General features: G+C 56.8%; 5 protein-coding genes and 8 non-coding genes across 13 annotated transcripts; 4 read left to right on the plus strand and 9 right to left on the minus strand.

Annotated features, from left to right (window-relative positions):
* Nucleotides 1–601: 601 nt before the first annotated feature.
* On the minus strand, nt 602–673 carry PHYSODRAFT_t1225. The gene has a single exon. It is a non-coding gene; the product is annotated as a tRNA-Thr (tRNA).
* Nucleotides 674–1,385: 712 nt separating this feature from the next.
* Nucleotides 1,386–1,457, minus strand: PHYSODRAFT_t1224. The gene has a single exon. It is a non-coding gene; the product is annotated as a tRNA-Thr (tRNA).
* Nucleotides 1,458–2,170: 713 nt separating this feature from the next.
* Nucleotides 2,171–2,242, minus strand: PHYSODRAFT_t1223. Its single transcript has one exon. It is a non-coding gene; the product is annotated as a tRNA-Thr (tRNA).
* A 712-nt stretch (nt 2,243–2,954) lies between these two features.
* PHYSODRAFT_t1222 lies at nt 2,955–3,026 on the minus strand. The gene has a single exon. It is a non-coding gene; the product is annotated as a tRNA-Thr (tRNA).
* Nucleotides 3,027–3,739: 713 nt separating this feature from the next.
* On the minus strand, nt 3,740–3,811 carry PHYSODRAFT_t1221. Its single transcript has one exon. It is a non-coding gene; the product is annotated as a tRNA-Thr (tRNA).
* A 713-nt stretch (nt 3,812–4,524) lies between these two features.
* On the minus strand, nt 4,525–4,596 carry PHYSODRAFT_t1220. The gene has a single exon. It is a non-coding gene; the product is annotated as a tRNA-Thr (tRNA).
* Nucleotides 4,597–5,307: 711 nt separating this feature from the next.
* PHYSODRAFT_t1219 lies at nt 5,308–5,379 on the minus strand. Its single transcript has one exon. It is a non-coding gene; the product is annotated as a tRNA-Thr (tRNA).
* Nucleotides 5,380–6,092: 713 nt separating this feature from the next.
* On the minus strand, nt 6,093–6,164 carry PHYSODRAFT_t1218. Its single transcript has one exon. It is a non-coding gene; the product is annotated as a tRNA-Thr (tRNA).
* Nucleotides 6,165–7,558: 1,394 nt separating this feature from the next.
* Nucleotides 7,559–9,118, minus strand: PHYSODRAFT_547440 (hypothetical protein; the record flags this gene model as incomplete). Its single annotated transcript, XM_009533256.1, has 2 exons — nt 7,559–8,793; nt 8,867–9,118. 2 exons carry the CDS (start codon nt 9,116–9,118, stop codon nt 7,600–7,602), a joined length of 1,446 nt encoding a protein of 481 aa, XP_009531551.1. The 3' UTR covers nt 7,559–7,599.
* An 871-nt stretch (nt 9,119–9,989) lies between these two features.
* Nucleotides 9,990–12,193, plus strand: PHYSODRAFT_303398 (hypothetical protein; the record flags this gene model as incomplete). Its single annotated transcript, XM_009533257.1, has 2 exons — nt 9,990–10,143; nt 10,335–12,193. 2 exons carry the CDS (start codon nt 9,990–9,992, stop codon nt 12,191–12,193), a joined length of 2,013 nt encoding a protein of 670 aa, XP_009531552.1.
* A 1,124-nt stretch (nt 12,194–13,317) lies between these two features.
* PHYSODRAFT_335799 (hypothetical protein) lies at nt 13,318–16,284 on the plus strand (the record flags this gene model as incomplete). Its single annotated transcript, XM_009533258.1, has 1 exon — nt 13,318–16,284. One exon carries the CDS (start codon nt 13,318–13,320, stop codon nt 16,282–16,284), a length of 2,967 nt encoding a protein of 988 aa, XP_009531553.1.
* A 128-nt stretch (nt 16,285–16,412) lies between these two features.
* On the plus strand, nt 16,413–17,351 carry PHYSODRAFT_511954 (hypothetical protein; the record flags this gene model as incomplete). Its single annotated transcript, XM_009533259.1, has 2 exons — nt 16,413–16,505; nt 16,587–17,351. 2 exons carry the CDS (start codon nt 16,413–16,415, stop codon nt 17,349–17,351), a joined length of 858 nt encoding a protein of 285 aa, XP_009531554.1.
* Nucleotides 17,352–18,437: 1,086 nt separating this feature from the next.
* On the plus strand, nt 18,438–18,896 carry PHYSODRAFT_511244 (hypothetical protein; the record flags this gene model as incomplete). The annotated part of the gene is made up of 1 exon (XM_009533260.1): nt 18,438–18,896. The coding sequence occupies one exon, from the start codon at nt 18,438–18,440 to the stop codon at nt 18,894–18,896; it is 459 nt and encodes a 152-aa protein (XP_009531555.1).
* Nucleotides 18,897–21,610: the final 2,714 nt, after the last annotated feature.

Genomic DNA, 21,610 nt, shown 5'->3' on the forward strand with positions numbered 1-21,610 from the left:
CTCACGCACTACCAGTCGCCGCCGACCACGCACCGCCGAGATACACCACCTCTCGCTGATCGACCCAGCTCAGGACACCCTCTCGCTGCGGTCGCAGACGCAGCCCACGAAGCGGTCTTTTCGCACAACGAACCGCCTCACACGCCCACCGCACACGTGTACTCCGCGATGCAACCGACGAACCAAACCGCAAACGGATCATACAGCTTTGGACAGTCACAGCAAACCCCAAGGAGACTGGGCATTTCGGTCATCAGCCAAACAAGCGAACGTGAGCTGCGGGCCAATCGGGAATCGGACGACCCGGAAGACCCAGCGGCTCGGTGCCGGAACGGAGCGGCTTTCAAGGATCACCGAGAACAAAGCGACAAAGCAAGAAGCGCGGTCGTCCACACAGACGGTTATTTGGACGCTGAGGCGGGTATGCTGTAGCCAGTGCTATGAGGAGGCAGTGGTGGCTGCGGCAATCCAGGTGCCGGCCTAAGATAAGCGGAGAGAAGGGAGACGTGGAGGCGAGCAAAACGAAGCAAAGACGGCGTGACGCACGCCTCGCTCACGAACGGCACCAGCACGCACCATCGTGAAGCGATTGCAAGGAATTTGCCCCCAGGCAGGATTGAACTACCGACCTTCCGCTTACTAAGCGGGTGCTCTACCACTGAGCTATAGGGGCCCTTACAACCGAACGCAGCGACCACTTTTTCACCACCTTCCAAATCAACAACCAAACACCACACCACCAGAAACGCATCACACACACCTCCCACGCACCACAACACACCCTCTCACGCACTACCAGTCGCCGCCGACCACGCACCGCCGAGATACACCACCTCTCGCTGATCGACCCAGCTCAGGACACCCTCTCGCTGCGGTCGCAGACGCAGCCCACGAAGCGGTCTTTTCGCACAACGAACCGCCTCACACGCCCACCGCACACGTGTACTCCGCGATGCAACCGACGAACCAAACCGCAAACGGATCATACAGCTTTGGACAGTCACAGCAAACCCCAAGGAGACTGGGCATTTCGGTCATCAGCCAAACAAGCGAACGTGAGCTGCGGGCCAATCGGGAATCGGACGACCCGGAAGACCCAGCGGCTCGGTGCCGGAACGGAGCGGCTTTCAAGGATCACCGAGAACAAAGCGACAAAGCAAGAAGCGCGGTCGTCCACACAGACGGTTATTTGGACGCTGAGGCGGGTATGCTGTAGCCAGTGCTATGAGGAGGCAGTGGTGGCTGCGGCAATCCAGGTGCCGGCCCAAAATAAGCGGAGAGAAGGGAGACGTGGAGGCGAGCAAAACGAAGCAAAGACGGCGTGACGCACGCCTCGCTCACGAACGGCACCAGCACGCGCCATCGTGAAGCGATTGCAAGGAATTTGCCCCCAGGCAGGATTGAACTACCGACCTTCCGCTTACTAAGCGGGTGCTCTACCACTGAGCTATAGGGGCTCTTACAACCGAACGCAGCGACCACTTTTTCACCACCTTCCAAATCAACAACCAAACACCACACCACCAGAAACGCATCACACACACCTCCCACGCACCACAACACACCCTCTCACGCACTACCAGTCGCCGCCGACCACGCACCGCCGAGATACACCACCTCTCGCTGATCGACCCAGCTCAGGACACCCTCTCGCTGCGGTCGCAGACGCAGCCCACGAAGCGGTCTTTTCGCACAACGAACCGCCTCACACGCCCACCGCACACGTGTACTCCGCGATGCAACCGACGAACCAAACCGCAAACGGATCGTACAGCTTTGGACAGTCAGAGCAAACCCCAAGGAGACTGGGCATTTCGGTCATCCAGCCAAACAAGCGAACGTGAGCTGCGGGCCAATCGGGAATCGGACGACCCGGAAGACCCAGCGGCTCGGTGCCGGAACGGAGCGGCTTTCAAGGATCACCGAGAACAAAGCGACAAAGCAAGAAGCGCGGTCGTCCACACAGACGGTTATTTGGACGCTGAGGCGGGTATGCTGTAGCCAGTGCTATGAGGAGGCAGTGGTGGCTGCGGCAATCCAGGTGCCGGCCTAAGATAAGCGGAGAGAAGGGAGACGTGGAGGCGAGCAAAACGAAGCAAAGACGGCGTGACGCACGCCTCGCTCACGAACGGCACCAGCACGCACCATCGTGAAGCGATTGCAAGGAATTTGCCCCCAGGCAGGATTGAACTACCGACCTTCCGCTTACTAAGCGGGTGCTCTACCACTGAGCTATAGGGGCTCTTACAACCGAACGCAGCGACCACTTTTTCACCACCTTCCAAATCAACAACCAAACACCACACCACCAGAAACGCATCACACACACCTCCCACGCACCACAACACACCCTCTCACGCACTACCAGTCGCCGCCGACCACGCACCGCCGAGATACACCACCTCTCGCTGATCGACCCAGCTCAGGACACCCTCTCGCTGCGGTCGCAGACGCAGCCCACGAAGCGGTCTTTTCGCACAACGAACCGCCTCACACGCCCACCGCACACGTGTACTCCGCGATGCAACCGACGAACCAAACCGCAAACGGATCATACAGCTTTGGACAGTCACAGCAAACCCCAAGGAGACTGGGCATTTCGGTCATCAGCCAAACAAGCGAACGTGAGCTGCGGGCCAATCGGGAATCGGACGACCCGGAAGACCCAGCGGCTCGGTGCCGGAACGGAGCGGCTTTCAAGGATCACCGAGAACAAAGCGACAAAGCAAGAAGCGCGGTCGTCCACACAGACGGTTATTTGGACGCTGAGGCGGGTATGCTGTAGCCAGTGCTATGAGGAGGCAGTGGTGGCTGCGGCAATCCAGGTGCCGGCCTAAGATAAGCGGAGAGAAGGGAGACGTGGAGGCGAGCAAAACGAAGCAAAGACGGCGTGACGCACGCCTCGCTCACGAACGGCACCAGCACGCGCCATCGTGAAGCGATTGCAAGGAATTTGCCCCCAGGCAGGATTGAACTACCGACCTTCCGCTTACTAAGCGGGTGCTCTACCACTGAGCTATAGGGGCTCTTACAACCGAACGCAGCGACCACTTTTTCACCACCTTCCAAATCAACAACCAAACACCACACCACCAGAAACGCATCACACACACCTCCCACGCACCACAACACACCCTCTCACGCACTACCAGTCGCCGCCGACCACGCACCGCCGAGATACACCACCTCTCGCTGATCGACCCAGCTCAGGACACCCTCTCGCTGCGGTCGCAGACGCAGCCCACGAAGCGGTCTTTTCGCACAACGAACCGCCTCACACGCCCACCGCACACGTGTACTCCGCGATGCAACCGACGAACCAAACCGCAAACGGATCATACAGCTTTGGACAGTCACAGCAAACCCCAAGGAGACTGGGCATTTCGGTCATCCAGCCAAACAAGCGAACGTGAGCTGCGGGCCAATCGGGAATCGGACGGCCCGGAAGACCCAGCGGCTCGGTGCCGGAACGGAGCGGCTTTCAAGGATCACCGAGAACAAAGCGACAAAGCAAGAAGCGCGGTCGTCCACACAGACGGTTATTTGGACGCTGAGGCGGGTATGCTGTAGCCAGTGCTATGAGGAGGCAGTGGTGGCTGCGGCAATCCAGGTGCCGGCCTAAGATAAGCGGAGAGAAGGGAGACGTGGAGGCGAGCAAAACGAAGCAAAGACGGCGTGACGCACGCCTCGCTCACGAACGGCACCAGCACGCGCCATCGTGAAGCGATTGCAAGGAATTTGCCCCCAGGCAGGATTGAACTACCGACCTTCCGCTTACTAAGCGGGTGCTCTACCACTGAGCTATAGGGGCTCTTACAACCGAACGCAGCGACCACTTTTTCACCACCTTCCAAATCAACAACCAAACACCACACCACCAGAAACGCATCACACACACCTCCCACGCACCACAACACACCCTCTCACGCACTACCAGTCGCCGCCGACCACGCACCGCCGAGATACACCACCTCTCGCTGATCGACCCAGCTCAGGACACCCTCTCGCTGCGGTCGCAGACGCAGCCCACGAAGCGGTCTTTTCGCACAACGAACCGCCTCACACGCCCACCGCACACGTGTACTCCGCGATGCAACCGACGAACCAAACCGCAAACGGATCATACAGCTTTGGACAGTCAGAGCAAACCCCAAGGAGACTGGGCATTTCGGTCATCCAGCCAAACAAGCGAACGTGAGCTGCGGGCCAATCGGGAATCGGACGGCCCGGAAGACCCAGCGGCTCGGTGCCGGAACGGAGCGGCTTTCAAGGATCACCGAGAACAAAGCGACAAGCCAAGAAGCGCGGTCGTCCACACAGACGGTTATTTGGACGCTGAGGCGGGTATGCTGTAGCCAGTGCTATGAGGAGGCAGTGGTGGCTGCGGCAATCCAGGTGCCGGCCTAAGATAAGCGGAGAGAAGGGAGACGTGGAGGCGAGCAAAACGAAGCAAAGACGGCGTGACGCACGCCTCGCTCACGAACGGCACCAGCACGCGCCATCGTGAAGCGATTGCAAGGAATTTGCCCCCAGGCAGGATTGAACTACCGACCTTCCGCTTACTAAGCGGGTGCTCTACCACTGAGCTATAGGGGCTCTTACAACCGAACGCAGCGACCACTTTTTCACCACCTTCCAAATCAACAACCAAACACCACACCACCAGAAACGCATCACACACACCTCCCACGCACCACAACACACCCTCTCACGCACTACCAGTCGCCGCCGACCACGCACCGCCGAGATACACCACCTCTCGCTGATCGACCCAGCTCAGGACACCCTCTCGCTGCGGTCGCAGACGCAGCCCACGAAGCGGTCTTTTCGCACAACGAACCGCCTCACACGCCCACCGCACACGTGTACTCCGCGATGCAACCGACGAACCAAACCGCAAACGGATCATACAGCTTTGGACAGTCAGAGCAAACCCCAAGGAGACTGGGCATTTCGGTCATCCAGCCAAACAAGCGAACGTGAGCTGCGGGCCAATCGGGAATCGGACGGCCCGGAAGACCCAGCGGCTCGGTGCCGGAACGGAGCGGCTTTCAAGGATCACCGAGAACAAAGCGACAAAGCAAGAAGCGCGGTCGTCCACACAGACGGGTTTTTGGACGCTGAGGCGGGTATGCTGTAGCCAGTGCTATGAGGAGGCAGTGGTGGCTGCGGCAATCCAGGTGCCGGCCTAAGATAAGCGGAGAGAAGGGAGACGTGAGCGAGCAAAACGAAGCAAAGACGGCGTGACGCACGCCTCGCTCACGAACGGCACCAGCACGCGCCATCGTGAAGCGATTGCAAGGAATTTGCCCCCAGGCAGGATTGAACTACCGACCTTCCGCTTACTAAGCGGGTGCTCTACCACTGAGCTATAGGGGCTCTTACAACCGAACGCAGCGACCACTTTTTCACCACCTTCCAAATCAACAACCAAACACCACACCACCAGAAACGCATCACACACACCTCCCACGCACCACAACACACCCTCTCACGCACTACCAGTCGCCGCCGACCACGCACCGCCGAGATACACCACCTCTCGCTGATCGACCCAGCTCAGGACACCCTCTCGCTGCGGTCGCAGACGCAGCCCACGAAGCGGTCTTTTCGCACAACGAACCGCCTCACACGCCCACCGCACACGTGTACTCCGCGATGCAACCGACGAACCAAACCGCAAACGGATCATACAGCTTTGGACAGTCAGAGCAAACCCCAAGGAGACTGGGCATTTCGGTCATCCAGCCAAACAAGCGAACGTGAGCTGCGGGCCAATCGGGAATCGGACGGCCCGGAAGACCCAGCGGCTCGGTGCCGGAACGGAGCGGCTTTCAAGGATCACCGAGAACAAAGCGACAAAGCAAGAAGCGCGGTCGTCCACACAGACGGTTATTTGGACGCTGAGGCGGGTATGCTGTAGCCAGTGCTATGAGGAGGCAGTGGTGGCTGCGGCAATCCAGGTGCCGGCCCAAAATAAGCGGAGAGAAGGGAGACGTGGAGGCGAGCAAAACGAAGCAAAGACGGCGTGACGCACGCCTCGCTCACGAACGGCACCAGCACGCGCCATCGTGAAGCGATTGCAAGGAATTTGCCCCCAGGCAGGATTGAACTACCGACCTTCCGCTTACTAAGCGGGTGCTCTACCACTGAGCTATAGGGGCTCTTACAACCGAACGCAGCGACCACTTTTTCACCACCTTCCAAATCAACAACCAAACACCACACCACCAGAAACGCATCACACACACCTCCCACGCACCACAACACACCCTCTCCACTGTTGGAATCATTCCGGACTCGTAGGTAAAGCTGCTCTTCAGTTGATTTTGAAATAACTAAATCAGTACATTGGAAAAGCAAACTCAACCTAACATCAATTTATATATTCTGCGTCTTTATATATATCAGGCGTTCCTTACTCGGGCAGATTACTGTAGTAGGGCAAACTGGATGCAAAGCACAATATATGAGTCATATACTATGACTCATATGATATGAGTACTAACATTTGATACTACCTCCACACCTATCGGGGGGCCTTCCTTGCTTTGATTTGTGCTGAAGACGCGCACCGAAACCGCCTCGCTATTCGTTGCGGGCGTCGAAGCTGACCTGATGGATTATCTGTTTTTCCCCTGTCGAGTCTGAATGAGTTGGAGAAGCAGTACACTGCGATTCTTCCATGCCGACCTTATACCAGCGGCTCCATGTTCCGGCGAGCTCTTGTCGTTGATGTAGACGGTGCACGGCGTCGAAGCACCTCGTCAGAGCTTTGGCAACTGTGCTGTGTTTATCATTTGCGTCATCATCCGTAGCATTGGGAGCACAAGCAAACTCAGCCGACGTGACCGAGAAGTTGACAGCTTCGTTCAGCATTTCTCGAACTTGCTGCACTCTTTGCCGACGACGAGCTATCGACTGGCTCGCAAACTCAAACCACTGACGAAATCGCCTTCTGTACTGGCACATCGCGACTCGTTGAAAGAGTGCGCAGCGCTGTTTACGATGCCAAGATCTCCATCCCACCCAAACAGACAGCACGAATAGCTTATCGTGTTTCGTCAGAGCCCGCGCCAATTTCTGGATAAATGGTCGTTCACAGTGTTAGTACAATGCAGCGATTACTGTCTAATGTATATATGAGACCATACCTTCGCTGCTTGGTGGCTACGACGGACAACGACGAGTGCTTCTGCTTGCTCGCTGAGCTGCTGGGAATAAACCATTATCTTCCATCGAGAAAACGCACATCGGCGCCGCTGCCTTTGATCGACTCCGAGTAGCCGATGCAAAAACACACGAGACCGACTGCAAAACGCCTTCCACGCCTTAAATCGGCACGCAACTTCGCTCCAAATTTTGTTCACCAGCAGCTTGCGGAGCAGAAGTCGATGTCGGTAACACAACGAGCCACCGTCATACACGCAGAAGTTTTGGCCTGAAACGAGGTGCGCGGCCATGCAGATTCCGACTTGTACGCTTCACTTCGCCACTTGAGCACTGGAATCGAATCATTTCGGTAACGGAGAGGTAGCATCGCACATAGCAACCGCCGCAAGGGGTTCAGAGAGGGGTTTATTAATGTAGCCTGCCCGTCTAAAACTTGGACACGTCACGGCCTACGAGAATCGCCTTAAGCCAGTCCAGCGGCACCTGCATCCGGAGCCGCCAGCTTCCCAGCTTGGTCAAGTACGCGCTACGCCAGAGGAACCAGGCCTTCCACCCGCTGAGCGTGATTCTGTCGTCGTCGCGGGGGTGGGCCTCGAAAAGGCCCTCGTAAGAGCCCAAGTACGCCATCATACCCTTGCTCTGGAATGCGTACGGCTTGGCCGGCGTCGGGTTCTTGCCTCGAAGCAGCGACGTAAGGTAGTTGGCTTGCGTCTGCGCCTTCTGGGCCGTAGCTGGCAGCGGATAATCGAGAATCTCAGCACAGTCGCCGATACTGAACACGTTCGAGCGGCGCGGCATTCCCCACGGGGCCTTCTCTTCGACCTCAGCGGCGCCCAGCACCTGGCAATACTGGTTAGTGAGGATGTTCCCGCGCTTGCTCTTCTCGAACACCGTTAGCGACTTGGTGAGCTCATTGGGACCCACTCCAGCAGTCCAGACCACGAGTCCGGCAGGGATCTTCTCGCCGCCCTCGACCGTGACGCCTTCTTCCGTCACTTCGATGCAATTCTTCTTCACGATCTCCATCGTGCTGCGCTTCTGGATCTTGCGCAGCGCCACAGCACGCAGGTGCTTGTCGAAGCCGTTGAGGATCTCGCCCGAGTCCACGAGCGTCACGCCCAGGTACTTGGACGTCTGCGGGTACTTGTGCACGAGGTCCTGCAGCACCAGATCGTAGAGCTCGGCGCAGAACTCGATGCCCGTGGGGCCTCCGCCCACCACCACGAAGTGCAGCAGCCGCTGCTTCTCCTCGGGCGTCACGCCGCGCTGCGTGGCCGCCTCGAAGTTCTCGAGGATGCGGTTGCGGATCTTCTGCGCGTGGCTGATCTCCTTGAGGAAGAAGGCGTGCTCCTCCACGCCCGGCAGCCCGAAGGTCAGCGGGCGCGAGCCGCACGCCAGCACCAGCGCGTCGTACTTGATGTCGTACTTGCGGTGGCGGCTCGCGTCGCTGATGGCCGACTCCACCTTGAGCACCTTTTGCTCCGGATCTACGTCCTGCACGTTGGCCAGGTGGAAGTCGCTCTCGTGACTGAACATGCTGTCACGCAGCGGCTCGATGATGGAGCGGAACTCGAGCGTCCCCACGGTCGTGCTGGCCAGCAGCGGCGTGTACAGGAAGTGCTGCAGTTGATACACACACCGTCGGTAAGCCAGCCATAGTTGATCAAGGCTATTGCAGTGGAGACAGACGTACGTTGCGCTTGGAGACGACCACGAGGTCCACGGGTCGGCCGACGTTCTCCTCAATGTCCACCAGGTGCTTGCGGCACTGCGTGAAGAGCTGGTAGCCGGCCCAGCCCGTGCCCACGATGACGAGCTGGAAGTTCTCGGGCTTCTTGACGTCGTCCTGGCGCACGGGGTCCAGGGACGACGCGGCGCGCTTCCACCAGGCGGCGCTGGTGCTGCGCGCCGTCTTGGTCGCGGTGACGAGCTGGCGGCCCAGCATGTTGAGGTTAAGATGGAGTTGTTGGTTGGTCTTGCGGGGAGGCGAAGCGAATCTGAAGTGAGCCTGAGGCTGAAGCGCGTCGGTTCCCAAGCGTGGGAACGGGCGTGTGGCATGAGGAAGTTAGGTACCCAACAACACCCCACACCTCACCTCGGGCTTAACACTCGCGAGTTGTTGATGCCACGCACGCGCTCCGATTGGTTTAACGCGGCGCGGCACCACACGGCGCATGTTGGATTGTCGATCCTGGATGATGGCCAGCGACGGAGAGAAAGGCCTGGCGTGAACAGGGCGGCGAGCAACTGAGCAAGCAGCGTCTGTGTATGTGCTTGTATTAATTAATGCATGTTGGCGTCGTATTGAGGCGGCACGCATGCTCCAACGGGAGCGAATACACTTGCATCATGGGCAGGATGTACCTTCGGAACAAAGTCTGAGAGCGCTGGTTTACCGGTAGCGACAATTCGACGACATGCTGTCGCCGTGAACTTGCGACCACCACAACAGCGCCCACGCAAGAGGAAGCCGCAAACAAAATCCAAGAAGCAAAAATACCGTAATTCCAGAGTGAGCTGAGAATCTCAGCTCACTCTGGAATTACGGTATAGCCTTCTCAGGCTAATCGACGTGTTTACTAGGTTTTTGGCTTCGTAGTGTCCGATGTCCTGCTTGCGGGATACGGAGTGTGGGGCTGTTTTTTAAATCACAAGTTCGTCCATGGTGTTCCCAAGCGAAGTGAGGCACCACTTTATGAACAGCCGAGTATCCCGACGCAACCAAGCAGGCCCGTTCAGTGCACCAGCACTGTACAAAGATTCACTCCCAATTGAGAAGCGAGTGGAGATTGATCCGACGGCTGTTGTACATTCCGATGGCTTCTACTGCCCACGACCCCGGTGATAAGCGCGCATTCGACATCTCCATTCTCTGGCGAAGCCGTTCTACATGCAAGGGGAGAGTTCCCCAACAGTGTGGGTGTGGAGAGCACTATCGACGCAACGAAGGCAAGAGAACTACAGGGACAGGTTTGTTAAGCTACTCAAGTCCGGTCACTAGCCAGTCAAGCAGCCAGCTAAAAGGAGAACGACAGGCGCCTCATGCTCTTATCAGTCCGGTTTTGATTGACAATACTAGCACCACCGCAGCTATTTTGAAATACTTCAACATGAAACTAGTGCATGGGAACTGTTGCTTCTTGTTTTCGCTGCTGTATTAGCTTGCTCTCAGCTTCATGAATCGATGGACGAACCTCATACCCTGGTAAGAAGTCCGCGTGCAGTCACAGCATTGCGCCGAGAGGCATGGGGTCGTCCAACGACAGTTGCGTCTCCCACGGAGACCTTCACGTCTGGGAGTTCCGATGACGACGCTAACCCGACCACAGTCGGCCCCCGTGTGGCACAAGTACCAGCCGTGACTTCTGTAGCTCCCCACCACCATACTCGTCGTCGGCGGTCAACTGGAGACGCTCAGACGGTCGCGTACATGGAGATTCAAAACGTAGCGGAGCTCATTCAGAAGAACCTGTTCCGAGCGCAGACGTGGATTGATGCGCTGCAGGTTATGCGTCTTGTGGTGGTAAATTGCATCCCGAGTATATTTTGTGCCTGGATTACTGTGGTTTTTTACGCGGTTGGCCCTCTGTGGTCTCCTTTCATTCCGGTTTGGTCGTCGTCGATGTGGTCGGCTCCAGTATTTACAACTTCCATGGCATCAGCCGAGTTTGACGCCGTTGTGGGGTTCTACTTTGTTCTAATCGCATGCTTGGCTCACCTCGTCACGAAGTCCTTCACTGTGGGGAATCGACTTTTCACGTTTTCAGCCGGAATTTGGTCGCTCGATCCAAACGCACCTGGGTTTTCGAGACTTCTCGCGCGAAATGTGATTTCGACAAGTGTTCCTCTCGCTATGGCAGTGTCTAGTGGCGCATATTTCATGGAATTACTACGTTTTTATCGGGTCGATTACCGCAAGTATGGGCGAATTGACGTCTACGTGTTGTGTGCGACCAGCTACGCGTACGTTATGTATGCAGAGGTGCATTTGCGGCTCAAACTCATTCGGACAGTGCGTCGATCACTTGTTTTCCTCCCAAGGGCGTCCGTAACGCCGGCACCGCTCAGTGTAATTGGACCTGCGATGGCAAAACCTACCGTGGATTTCTCCATCGCCCATTCTAAGAACGTGGGGCCTCGACGAATAGTGAAGTTGGGCGAGCTTATGTTCCAGTTACTCCGAGCTCAAGCTCTGCCGGTGGCCACATTCCACATAGCTTTCCTATTTCTTCACACCGTAGCGGCCTTATCGCTGCATGAACGGTGGCAGGCGATACTTCTCGCTGGAGCCAGCCAAGCGCTTAAGCTCGCACTACAAGAGGCGGCGAAGAGACTACAACTGAATCGCACACAACAACGCCATTCAGCGCGTATGGTGCACACTGTTATGACGGTACCCACCATTTGCATCGACACTCCGATCCGACTCGTGTTCATGCAAAAAGGTGTCAACAGTTCGTCGATTATTTCCAGCTCGTTGGCTCTCGTGCTCTTCGATGTCCTCTTCCGAGTGACGAAGATGTTTTATCTCCGCTACACGCTCTCGTCTCGACTAGCCAACTCGCGGATCATCAAGCGTCTACTTCACCGTGTCAATTCTCGACTGGAAGCACGCGATGCTATTCGTGCACGAGCCGAGTACTCGCGCTTTCTCGACTGGAAGAACTACAGGCTTCGGTTGCATGCCGCTGAAATTTACGCCGACATGCATGGGAAATACATTTCCATCGGACTAGCTGTTGCAATGCTCTACACCCTCCGCTCCCATCCGCGGTACGACTTGGGCTACATGTCTTCGGCAACAGACACCCAGTTACTCGCGGCAAACGTTCAACTGGCCACAGGCCTGACTGCTGACCTTATCGCCTGTGCGTTCGAAGGGATTCAAGAAGTACCAATGTTTGCAAGTCTAGTGGATGAAGGCGCACCGCTGCTTCGCTACCTGCGTCTGCTAATGAGTGTACTCACCGCAGTTAATGTTGGAGTCATTGCACTGTTTGCTATGAGACCACAAATATAATAGCGAAATAATGAACATGGTACTTAATCGCGTAAAGATTTGTTTCTCGAAGTAAACTTGAGTATACGTATCGTCCCGCTGCAGTTGCTCCGCCGAGTTCTTGCGTTGTACTCAAAGTAATGCGGTGTAGAGCGTACTCTGGACGGTGCCGGCCGTGACGGCGTTCCTCTGGTCGTCATTGGCTTTCGCTACTACGACAGTCTGCAGCTTCTTGGCCAGCACCTGCTCGTACGCGTACGCTTGCCTGGCCAACCGCATCCGGTTGAGGATTCTAACGCGGCTGGAGACGATGGAGGGCCCCAAGGAAGGGTGACCTGGTGCTCGAGATTCAATAGCGACACGCTGTAAGCTTATTTTGAACCAAGGGGCTGCAACGTCGCCATCACTACGTCACACGTTTTCCTCATTGGGTTTCTCGTTGTTCTCGTGCTTCGCCTTGCGTCGTCACGCAGCAACGCTCAAGCATTTGTGACGTTCATGCTGGGTGTGGTGGGGCTGGTGGTGTGCATCACCGGCAGTCTCTCGATTCTCGAATCCTTCGTGAATGACGATGTTCAAATCCTCTACCGGAAACTGCTGATCGCGCTGCTAGCTATTGTGTGGGCATCCGACACGGGCACTTACCTAGTCGGCAAGGCTCTCGTTTTCTTCAACTACCCGTTTTACAACCTGCTCGCTCGTCACTAGAACAAGAATTATGAAGGCACACTGCGAGCGATTGTCTTTAATATTGTGGCTATGGCGGTGGCTGGCCTCGGATATTCTGAATCTCCCGGGGTCGTTTGGCACGAAAGTGACGTGCACCATCATCACAGTGGTCGATTACGAGATTTACTTAAGTTTGTTGAAGCGAGCTGCGGGGGTGAAGGGTTCAGGCAAATTGATTTCGCGGTGCACTGGACCGCATTGACGCACTCATGTTCGCCTCCATCGTCTTCTCCCGCTACTACGGACTGCGCTTTTAGTTTGAAGTTAAGTAAGGAATGCCCATGATAATATCTCACTCAGCTTGGGTTATTCATTCTCACCCTCATCCGAAAATGGAATGCATCTCGCGCTTGAAATAGTGGTGCGGTGCTTGCTGCTTTCAATGCCAACAGCGGCATTCTCTCTTGTGACTCCATATGACTCGGCATCGATGGTCTTCCTGGCTGATCGCAATTATCTCGTTAGGCTCGTTCCATCGTACGCACGCAGCGAATTGGGCCCAGGTCAGCGGCGCGAAACACACGAATGCCGCGGTGAGAGAAATCACCCCCTGGACAAGTCGCCACGGCCATGCAGTGGCAGCTTTGGACTTCAGTGACGACTACGTGCGCTCTACAGGGCAAAAGGCGAGACTATTCGTGCTGGGAGGAGACTCCAATGTGCAGGGCTCCCAAGATCTACGCGCATACCCGGGTGGAGGTGCCATGCGCAACGACGTGTGGAGTACAACGGGGCCGACCTGGAACGTCCAGACGAATATCCTCAAGACTACGAAGTGGGGAGATCCGCTGCCCCAAATCGTGGCGAATGTAACCTGGCTGCAGACGAATAACGGGAAGCGTCCTCCGCGAGGCATCACTTACTCCGAGTGGATTTCATGCGCTGCAGCGGCCTGGGCAGTCAATCCACCCTCGGGATGCGACGACCCCACAAAACCTCCTGGAGCTTACCTCGCAGATAATATGTTCTCTCCACGACGGAACTTCGTGGCACTCGCCTTCCAGAACGAGTTGTTCGTATTCGGGGGTCGGGCGCGTGAGCATTTTCCAGTCCCTCAGTCACAGCTACGCGGTGGTACGGGGCCTGGCACCATGGCTCCAGTCAATGTCCGCTGGCTCGAGTTCGCCGTGCTGAAGAACGACGTGTGGCGCAGTAGTGACTCTGGTTCCTCGTGGAAACTGGTGACTCCAGGATGCGCTTACCCTCAACGTTCTCTGGTGCACAAGGCCACACGCCCGGAGCTACAGTGTGAAGATGACGATCAGTGCGAGGGCGACGCATCGTGTCAAGTGGATGAAGCTACGGCGACGGGATTCTGCGTCTGCAATATGTGGTCACCACGTGAATTCCACGCTGTGACAGTGTTCGATGACGCCTTGTATCTGTCCGGAGGCTACGCGCTCGTCGAGTTGGGGAACTGTGGTGTCGAAGAAAACGCTCGAAAGCGTCCGTCCGGCGAGGAATTCGCATGCGGTGGCGGCTATCGATCCTACCTGAACGATATCTGGATGTCCACGGACGGCCAGCACTGGAAGATGCTCACGCGTCATGCCGAGTTCTCGCCTCGTGGGGAGCACTCGTTGGTGGTCTTCAAGTCGCTGCTCTACATCCTCGGTGGACGGACCGGTGCCTCGCAAACCAAGGAGGGGACTGGAGAAGCGGAGACGGAGCTACTGAACGACGTGTGGGTGAGTGCTACGGGGTCTACGTGGACCCAAGTGACGGAGGCGGCACCTTGGACGCCACGAGCGAAGCACGTGGGACTCGTTCTACCTGGTGCGCCTGACCAAACTTCAGGCGACGATCCGGACGACCAGCTCATCTTGATGTTTGGCGAGGATGCAGAGCGGACGCTGGAGGACGTTTGGGTCTGGAAGGGAGGGGACACCGACTGGATCAAAGACTATTCATCGGACACTGCGTTCGCTGAATATGTACGTCCAACCAGCGATGTGTCCTATCTCCGAACGATGGTGGACGCGGACGCAGTGGCACTAGGAGTGGCTGGGGTCAACACGATCATGGACCTCACCAGCCTGTCGTTCGACCAAACACTCGCTTTACGACAACTCATGCCTGTGTGTGACTACATCGCCCTGGCTGAGCTGGTGGTGGAGCAATGCACTGTACAGCCAACAGAGTACGAAGGAGCCGAATACGCCAATGTGAAGGTGATTCAAGGAGCCAACGGCGACGCAGAGGCGGCAGCAGCTCAAACTACGACAACCGAGGATGAGACGAACTGGGACGGCTGCTCTCATATTGGCTCAAAGGTGACGGACGCAACAACTGGCCGTCTCCGCTGGGCTGACGTCCTCGGAGTCGATCAGGTTCAAGTCCTTCGTGACGTATTCGTCGACGCCCAGGAGAGCATCTGCCAGTGGAGACCCAAGCCGCGCTCTGGCCATGCCGGCGCCATCTTCCAGCGCCGTGTCCTTCTCCTTGGTGGTCTCACAGCTCCAGATTACTACGACAACGACGTCTGGTACCGCGATGCGCGTCGTCCGCGCGCTCAGTTCACGTTGGTGCCCTCGAGTGGCAGCTCCGATACGGTGTTCAAGTTCGAGAGCGACAAACCGTACTGCGTGTTCGAGTACTATTTACTCGACACGGTAGAGCAGCTCGTCGTACGCAACTGGACCCTCACTTTAGGCGAGGTGGACTTCGAAAGCTGGCTGGACTCGGGCACCTTCCGAATGCGCGTTCGAGCGCGAGACCCTGCTGGCAACGTGGATGAGACGTTTGAGGATGGTCGCAATGAGCACACTTGGGTTTACGAGCGCCCGCTGCCTTGGGGCCTCATCATAGGTCTCTCTAGTGTAGGTTTTGTCCTGCTCGCAGGCTTCTTGATGGAGTGGCGAAAGCGCCGCAAACGCGCAGCCATGGAGCGCTACGCCATGAAGCGCATGCGCCGCAAGCTAAAGAAGAAGAACGCAGCCGTCGCCATCGCAAAGGAGGGCGACCCGAATTGGCGCGAGACGTACGACGACGCCAAGGACGGCAAGAAGGGCAAGAAAGGCAAGAAGACCGCGGCTAAGAGGAAGCCCACGACGGCCAAGGACAAGAAGGACAAGGGCAAGAGCAGCAAGGCCGCAGCCAAAGCCAAAGGGAAGGACATGGCGAAGGAAAAGAAGGGCAAGACCAAGTCTGGGCCAAAGGATGATAAGAAGAAGACAACGAAGAAGGAGGCAGTGAAGAAGACTACCAAGAGCAAGACGGCGGACTCCAAAGCTAAACCCAAGACCAAGGACGCTGCAGCCAAGAAGAAGACGAAGGATAGCACGAAGACGGCCGAGAAGCGAGCGAGCAAAGCAGGCGCAAAGGACAAGAAGAAACCCTCAAGCGACAAGAATAAGAAAACTGACAAGAAGAAGACCAAGTAAAAAGGCAACTTTAAAGTTGAAGTCTTTTCGGACCAAAACGTGACCACACAGAGAATGCTTCCTAAGTACGATTCCAACAACTTGTTGCCGTCTGTTCATACTGAACTCAAGTCACACTCCTGGCCACCATGGGCACCTACGTGGAGGACTACCTCGAGAGCATGTACCTGCTGCCGTCGGAGCTCAAGCGCAACTTCGACCTCATGCGGGAGCTGGACAAGGTTCGTGCGTGTGTGTTCTACATCCCTCGCTCCCGTTCTACCCGTTCTAACCCTTCGTTCTCCCTCCGCCTCCCTGTGCAGTCGTCCTACCCGCTCCTCGACGAACTTAAGGAGAGCCAAAAAGCGTACTTAACCGGTGCGCGACAAAAGGTGCTCGAAAGGTGCGCAGATTCGACAAAAGGTGAGCCCACGGAGCAGGAGCTGCGCGAGCTCATCGGGGCCGACGACGAGATCGCCAAGCTGCAGGAGAAGCACGCGCTGGTGGTGCAGAAGCTGGACGAGAAGGTGGCCATCGCCGCGCAGAGCTACGACATCGTGGACCACCACATCCGCCGCCTGGACCGCGACCTGGAGAACTACGCGTCGCTGCTCAAGAACAGCGGCGAGTACCAGGAGGACAGCAGGCCGCAGCGCAAGAAGCAGAAGGTGGCAGCGGCCTCAGTGACGCAGTTAGGTCAGCAGAGCCACGTGACGCCCCATGTCACCAGCGTCCGCAGCAAGAACAGCACGTCCAGCAGCGTTAAGGACAAGTCAGGGACGCCCGCGGTCTCCAAGGCCTCGGGCGGCGGCTCCAGCTCCTCCAGGAAGCGGTCGGTGGCTGAGGCCGCTGTGGCTGTGCCTGTTGCTGCGGCGGGGCCGGTGCTGCTGGCCTCCGAGGACCTCCCCATCGACCCGAACGAACCTATTTATTGCAGCTGTCGGCGCGTGTCTTTCGGGCAGATGGTGGGCTGCGACAACGACGACTGCAAGTACGAGTGGTTTCACTTCGGCTGCGTCGGACTCACGGACCAGCCACAAGGAAAATGGTACTGCCAAGACTGCAAGTCGCAGCTCGGGATCAAGTGATCGAGTCACATTGGAACAGGCTTGGCGTCAGTTACCACTCGGTGCATATTACGAAGTCCATTTCTTTCTGCTGTTGCTATCATTGTTGCTACATGTATTGCAATACCTATCACCCATGACGGCAAGTAAAGGTCTACAAGGTTTGCACCTTGAAGAGGAACATCTTGCCTATTCTGAGGTTCAATAGTTTTGCCATACGAGCCTTCATCTGCACTGCAATGAAAAAAAATGCGTGTTCACACCTCATCTGTCGACCTACGACGCTGTTCATAGCTCTCACACGTGCTTGCTCTACAGAGCGAGCGGCTTCACACACGCTCAGGTCCAGTGTAGGGATTGCGCCACCCACACTGCCTCGCCCGCTGCGGGCGAATCTACTTTCTACTCAAAAGACCTCCTTCCGACAGGAGCTGCTGGGCGCCTCCGACTTTGAGACGGAATTTTCACGAGCACGCGATTGTTTGCGCCAATGCTGTCTCTAAGATTCTTGTTGCTGCTGTAGGTGTGCTAGTTATATGAAGAAAACTGTATGCGAGGCCAGATTCTAGTGTAGCTTCCCGCTGTAGTGCTCGCTTGCCAGCAATCTGTTAGTTTTCGAGCTAAGAATCAATTCACTTCTCCATTTGCCTCAAAAGCAACAAGCCAACCTCCTCTCCAACCCGACGACTACTCTACAACTGTCCTACTGCTTCGCTTCACTCCCCTCTCCTTCCAGCTGCGCTGTGCACGAACTCCAAATTTCGTAGCACTTGCTCTCGGTCCCGGAGGGATTGTGGACCACACCATCGGACACAATCGGACCGAATTTTGTGTGGTGCACACCAAGTTAAAGTTGAAGTCGGGGTTGCGCTTTGCCGTCGTGCCCGCAGAGCTGTGAGAAGCACGCCCCAGTAAAGGAAGTAAGCGTTGTACCGTCGTGCTCGCAGACAGAGCTGTGCTGAAGCCCTCTGAGCGTCAAGTGAAAATGGACGCGAACGTAGCTGCCCAGGTGTTGGCAGAGGTGACCACGGTCCTGCGCAAACAGCAGGAGCTGATGGAGAAGATTGAGAAAAGCCACCCGCGGAGCGGCGGGTGGAAGGCATTAGCATGCCGCACTATGGCGGCTCGCTCGGCGAAAGCTTGGAGCTGTTCCTGGATCAAGCCAGGCTCTTCTTTGAGGCTAAGAACATCGACTACACGCACGAAGATAACCGCAAGCGTGTGCTGGCCATCATGGTTTCTAACCTAACGGGGCAAGCTGCTACCTGGTACATCACGCAGCAGCATGAGATTGCCGACATCACGGCGCTCGCAGCGGCGTTGCGGCGCGAGTTTATTCCACCCGTCTTACAGGAGCGCTTGCGCGACTCGCTGGACCAACTCAAACAGCGTGAGTGCCGTGACCTGACTGAGTACGTGACTAAGTATCGCCAGCTGATCAGCCGCGTCAAGGACATGGGCAAGCTCGACAAGATTACGCTCTTTACGCGTGGCCTTGTGTCACAGACTCGCTCCGAGGTTGTGTATCGCCGGTGCAGTACGGTGCACGAAGCCGTAAACGTATGAGCGTGCGCATCCTACCCAGCTTTATGGATCTCGAGGGATTTCCCGATCTGCCTCTCAACGAGCCAATGACCATCGCGGATTTGGAGGCTTTGGCCGCAACCCGAATCGCGCCCCGGCTCGAGAGCCCCAACCTGAGCCCATGGACATAGGGTACGACCGAGTTATCTCGAGGGATGAGTGCCAGAGACGCAATCTATGCTTCTTTTGCAAGGATCCAGGGCACCGGATGGCTCAGTGCCGGAAGCGCAGTGGCCAGCGAGGACCTCTTTGCCAGCCGCAACACCAGCAGTAGAGCTACCAGCGCCAGCGCGACGCTCGCATGCCTCGTGGCGACGGCGAAACAACTGCTACACCAAGCCACCGAGTCTATGCCTACGAGGAGGAGGAGCCCGACGCAGAGACAGAGTTGTTTGAAGCGATGACTATCAACGCAGCTGGGATGAGCAGCGCTGCCCGCCAGGACGAAGACCGGATGGCACATCGGCTGCTAGTCAAGAAGGGCAAGGTGAACGGCACCCCTGTCAAGATTCTGTTGGACAGCGGCGCCGACCACAACGTGATGCGCGAGGGCCTAGCTACGCAAGTGGTGCAGCGCAAGAAGGCTATCGCAGAGCTTTTCGACGGTTCGGTCACCGACGCGCAGTGGGTCAACGAGGTGAAAGCCGATATTATGCTTGAAGGGGGGTATTGTCTCCCGGATATGTTATTCTCGGAGTGGGACCTCCCCGCTGCGCACGACGTTATTTTGGGTAAGCCGTGGTTCTCTCGCTTCAATCCGACCATTAATTGGCGCACGCATGAGGTTATTCTCGATTTTGATCTATTGGACCCCTGGTGGCTAATTGACGATGCGGAGCGGTTCTTCCAGATGGCCGAGGAAGCCGAGGCGGCGGGCCAGACGACGTGTAACCCGGTCAGCGTCAAGGATGCCCTCGAGGACGACGAAGATGACTGGATCAGCGGTGGCGCAGTGTCTGGCAAGGCCAAGGACATTGCGCCGCTCGGCAACGACAATGGCAGCCAAGGGCGTCTAGATGAGCAATGGACATCGACCGCAATTGATCGCTTGCTCCACGACTACGCTGACTGCTTCCCCAAGGAACTGCCCAATGAGCTACCAGTATCGCGTGCGGTGGAATTTGGGCTGACCATGAAGCCCGACGCGCGTCCCAGTCCACGCGCACCATTTCGGCTGTCGAAGACCGAGCACGACGCCCTTAAACTGTTTGTCGATGAGTTGCTGCGCAAAAAATGGATCGAGACGTCTGACTCGCCCTGGATATCGAGCATTTTCGCGGTGCCAAAGAAGGATCCGGTCACGGGCGAGGCTCCTTCTAAGGCAGAATGGGTTCGGACGGGAAATGCGTCGCTACCCGTGCGGTGGGTCATGGATTACCGGTATGTGAACTCTCAAACGGAAGTGCCTAAAATCCCTCTCCCAAGAATTGAGGAGCTGTCCGACCGAATGGTAGGCTGCCGACTCTTCACGACGATTGACTTGGCGCAGGGCTACCACCAGATGCGCGTCGAGCCCTCCAGCCGCAAGTACACAGCGTTCAGGACGGAGTCAGAGACGTACTAGTGGTGCGTGGCCCCCCATGGGCCTCAGCGGAATGCCTGGCGTGTGGTCGCGCCTAATGCGGATGCTCTTTGGCAGTTTTGACTTTGTGGTGTTTTATTTGGACGACTTGTGCATTTACTCGCGGACGGAGGCGGAGCATATTGCTCACTTGGCCGCTGTATTCGAGGTTCTGCGCGCTCAGTAGCTCTACGCTCGGATGTCGAAGTGCAGGTTCGGCTGCCTGTCTGTGGACTTCTTGGGTCACACAGTGACGGCGGCAGGACTGCAGGCGGACCGGCGCAAGACCCGTGCCATCGAGGAGTGGACTACTCCTACGTCTGCGAAGACGTTGCAGAGCTGTCTCGGGTTATGTGGATATTACCGCCGCTTTATTGGTGGGTTTGCGCAAATTATACTTCCTCTCAGTGAATTGATCAAGCAAGACGCCTCATGGACGTGGACGGACCGTCAGCACAAGGCGTTTCTACACCTGAAGGCTGCGCTGCAAAAGGCCCCGGTGCTCAAGCTACCCGACTACTCCATGCGGTTCCTGGTGACCACGGACGTGTCCGGCTTTTGCTGCGGTGCGGTGCTCGCTCAGGAGCATGATGGTGTGGAATATGCCGTAGCGTTCCTGTCCAAGAAACTGTCCCGTCACGAGATCAATTGGCCCGCTCATGAGAAGGAGTTGTTTGCCATCAAGCTGGCACTGTCGAAGTGGCGTCATTACCTCCATGGTGTCAAGTTTGACGTCTTCACAGACAATTCCGCCTGCAAATGGTTCCTCTCGCACCCTAAAGTCTCAGGCAAGCTCGCTCGTTGGCTGGATTTTTTCGGGCAATTTTCATTTGTACTGTACCACGTCAAGGGATCAAGCAACGTGGTCGCCGACGCGCTGTCCCGTGTGGAGAGCGCCACCGCTATACGCAGCGCTTCTATTCCAGCCACACCCCAGTCGAACCTCGCAGTGCATTCGTGCGTGGCGTCGTGCGTCGGTCGGGCCAGGCGTCTTCTGGAACCTGTCGAGGACGTGCTGCTGCTGGAGGAACTTTCCCTCCGCGATTTGAGTCTTATTCGTGGTCTACGGGGGTGAGAGAGCGGTTGCGCGGTCTATCGGAGTGCCACAAGCCGTAACTACGCTCAAAGCATCTCA

This window comes from Phytophthora sojae, assembly GCF_000149755.1.
Source record: "Phytophthora sojae unplaced genomic scaffold PHYSOscaffold_6, whole genome shotgun sequence".
NCBI classification, from domain to species: Eukaryota; Oomycota; class Peronosporomycetes; order Peronosporales; family Peronosporaceae; genus Phytophthora; species Phytophthora sojae.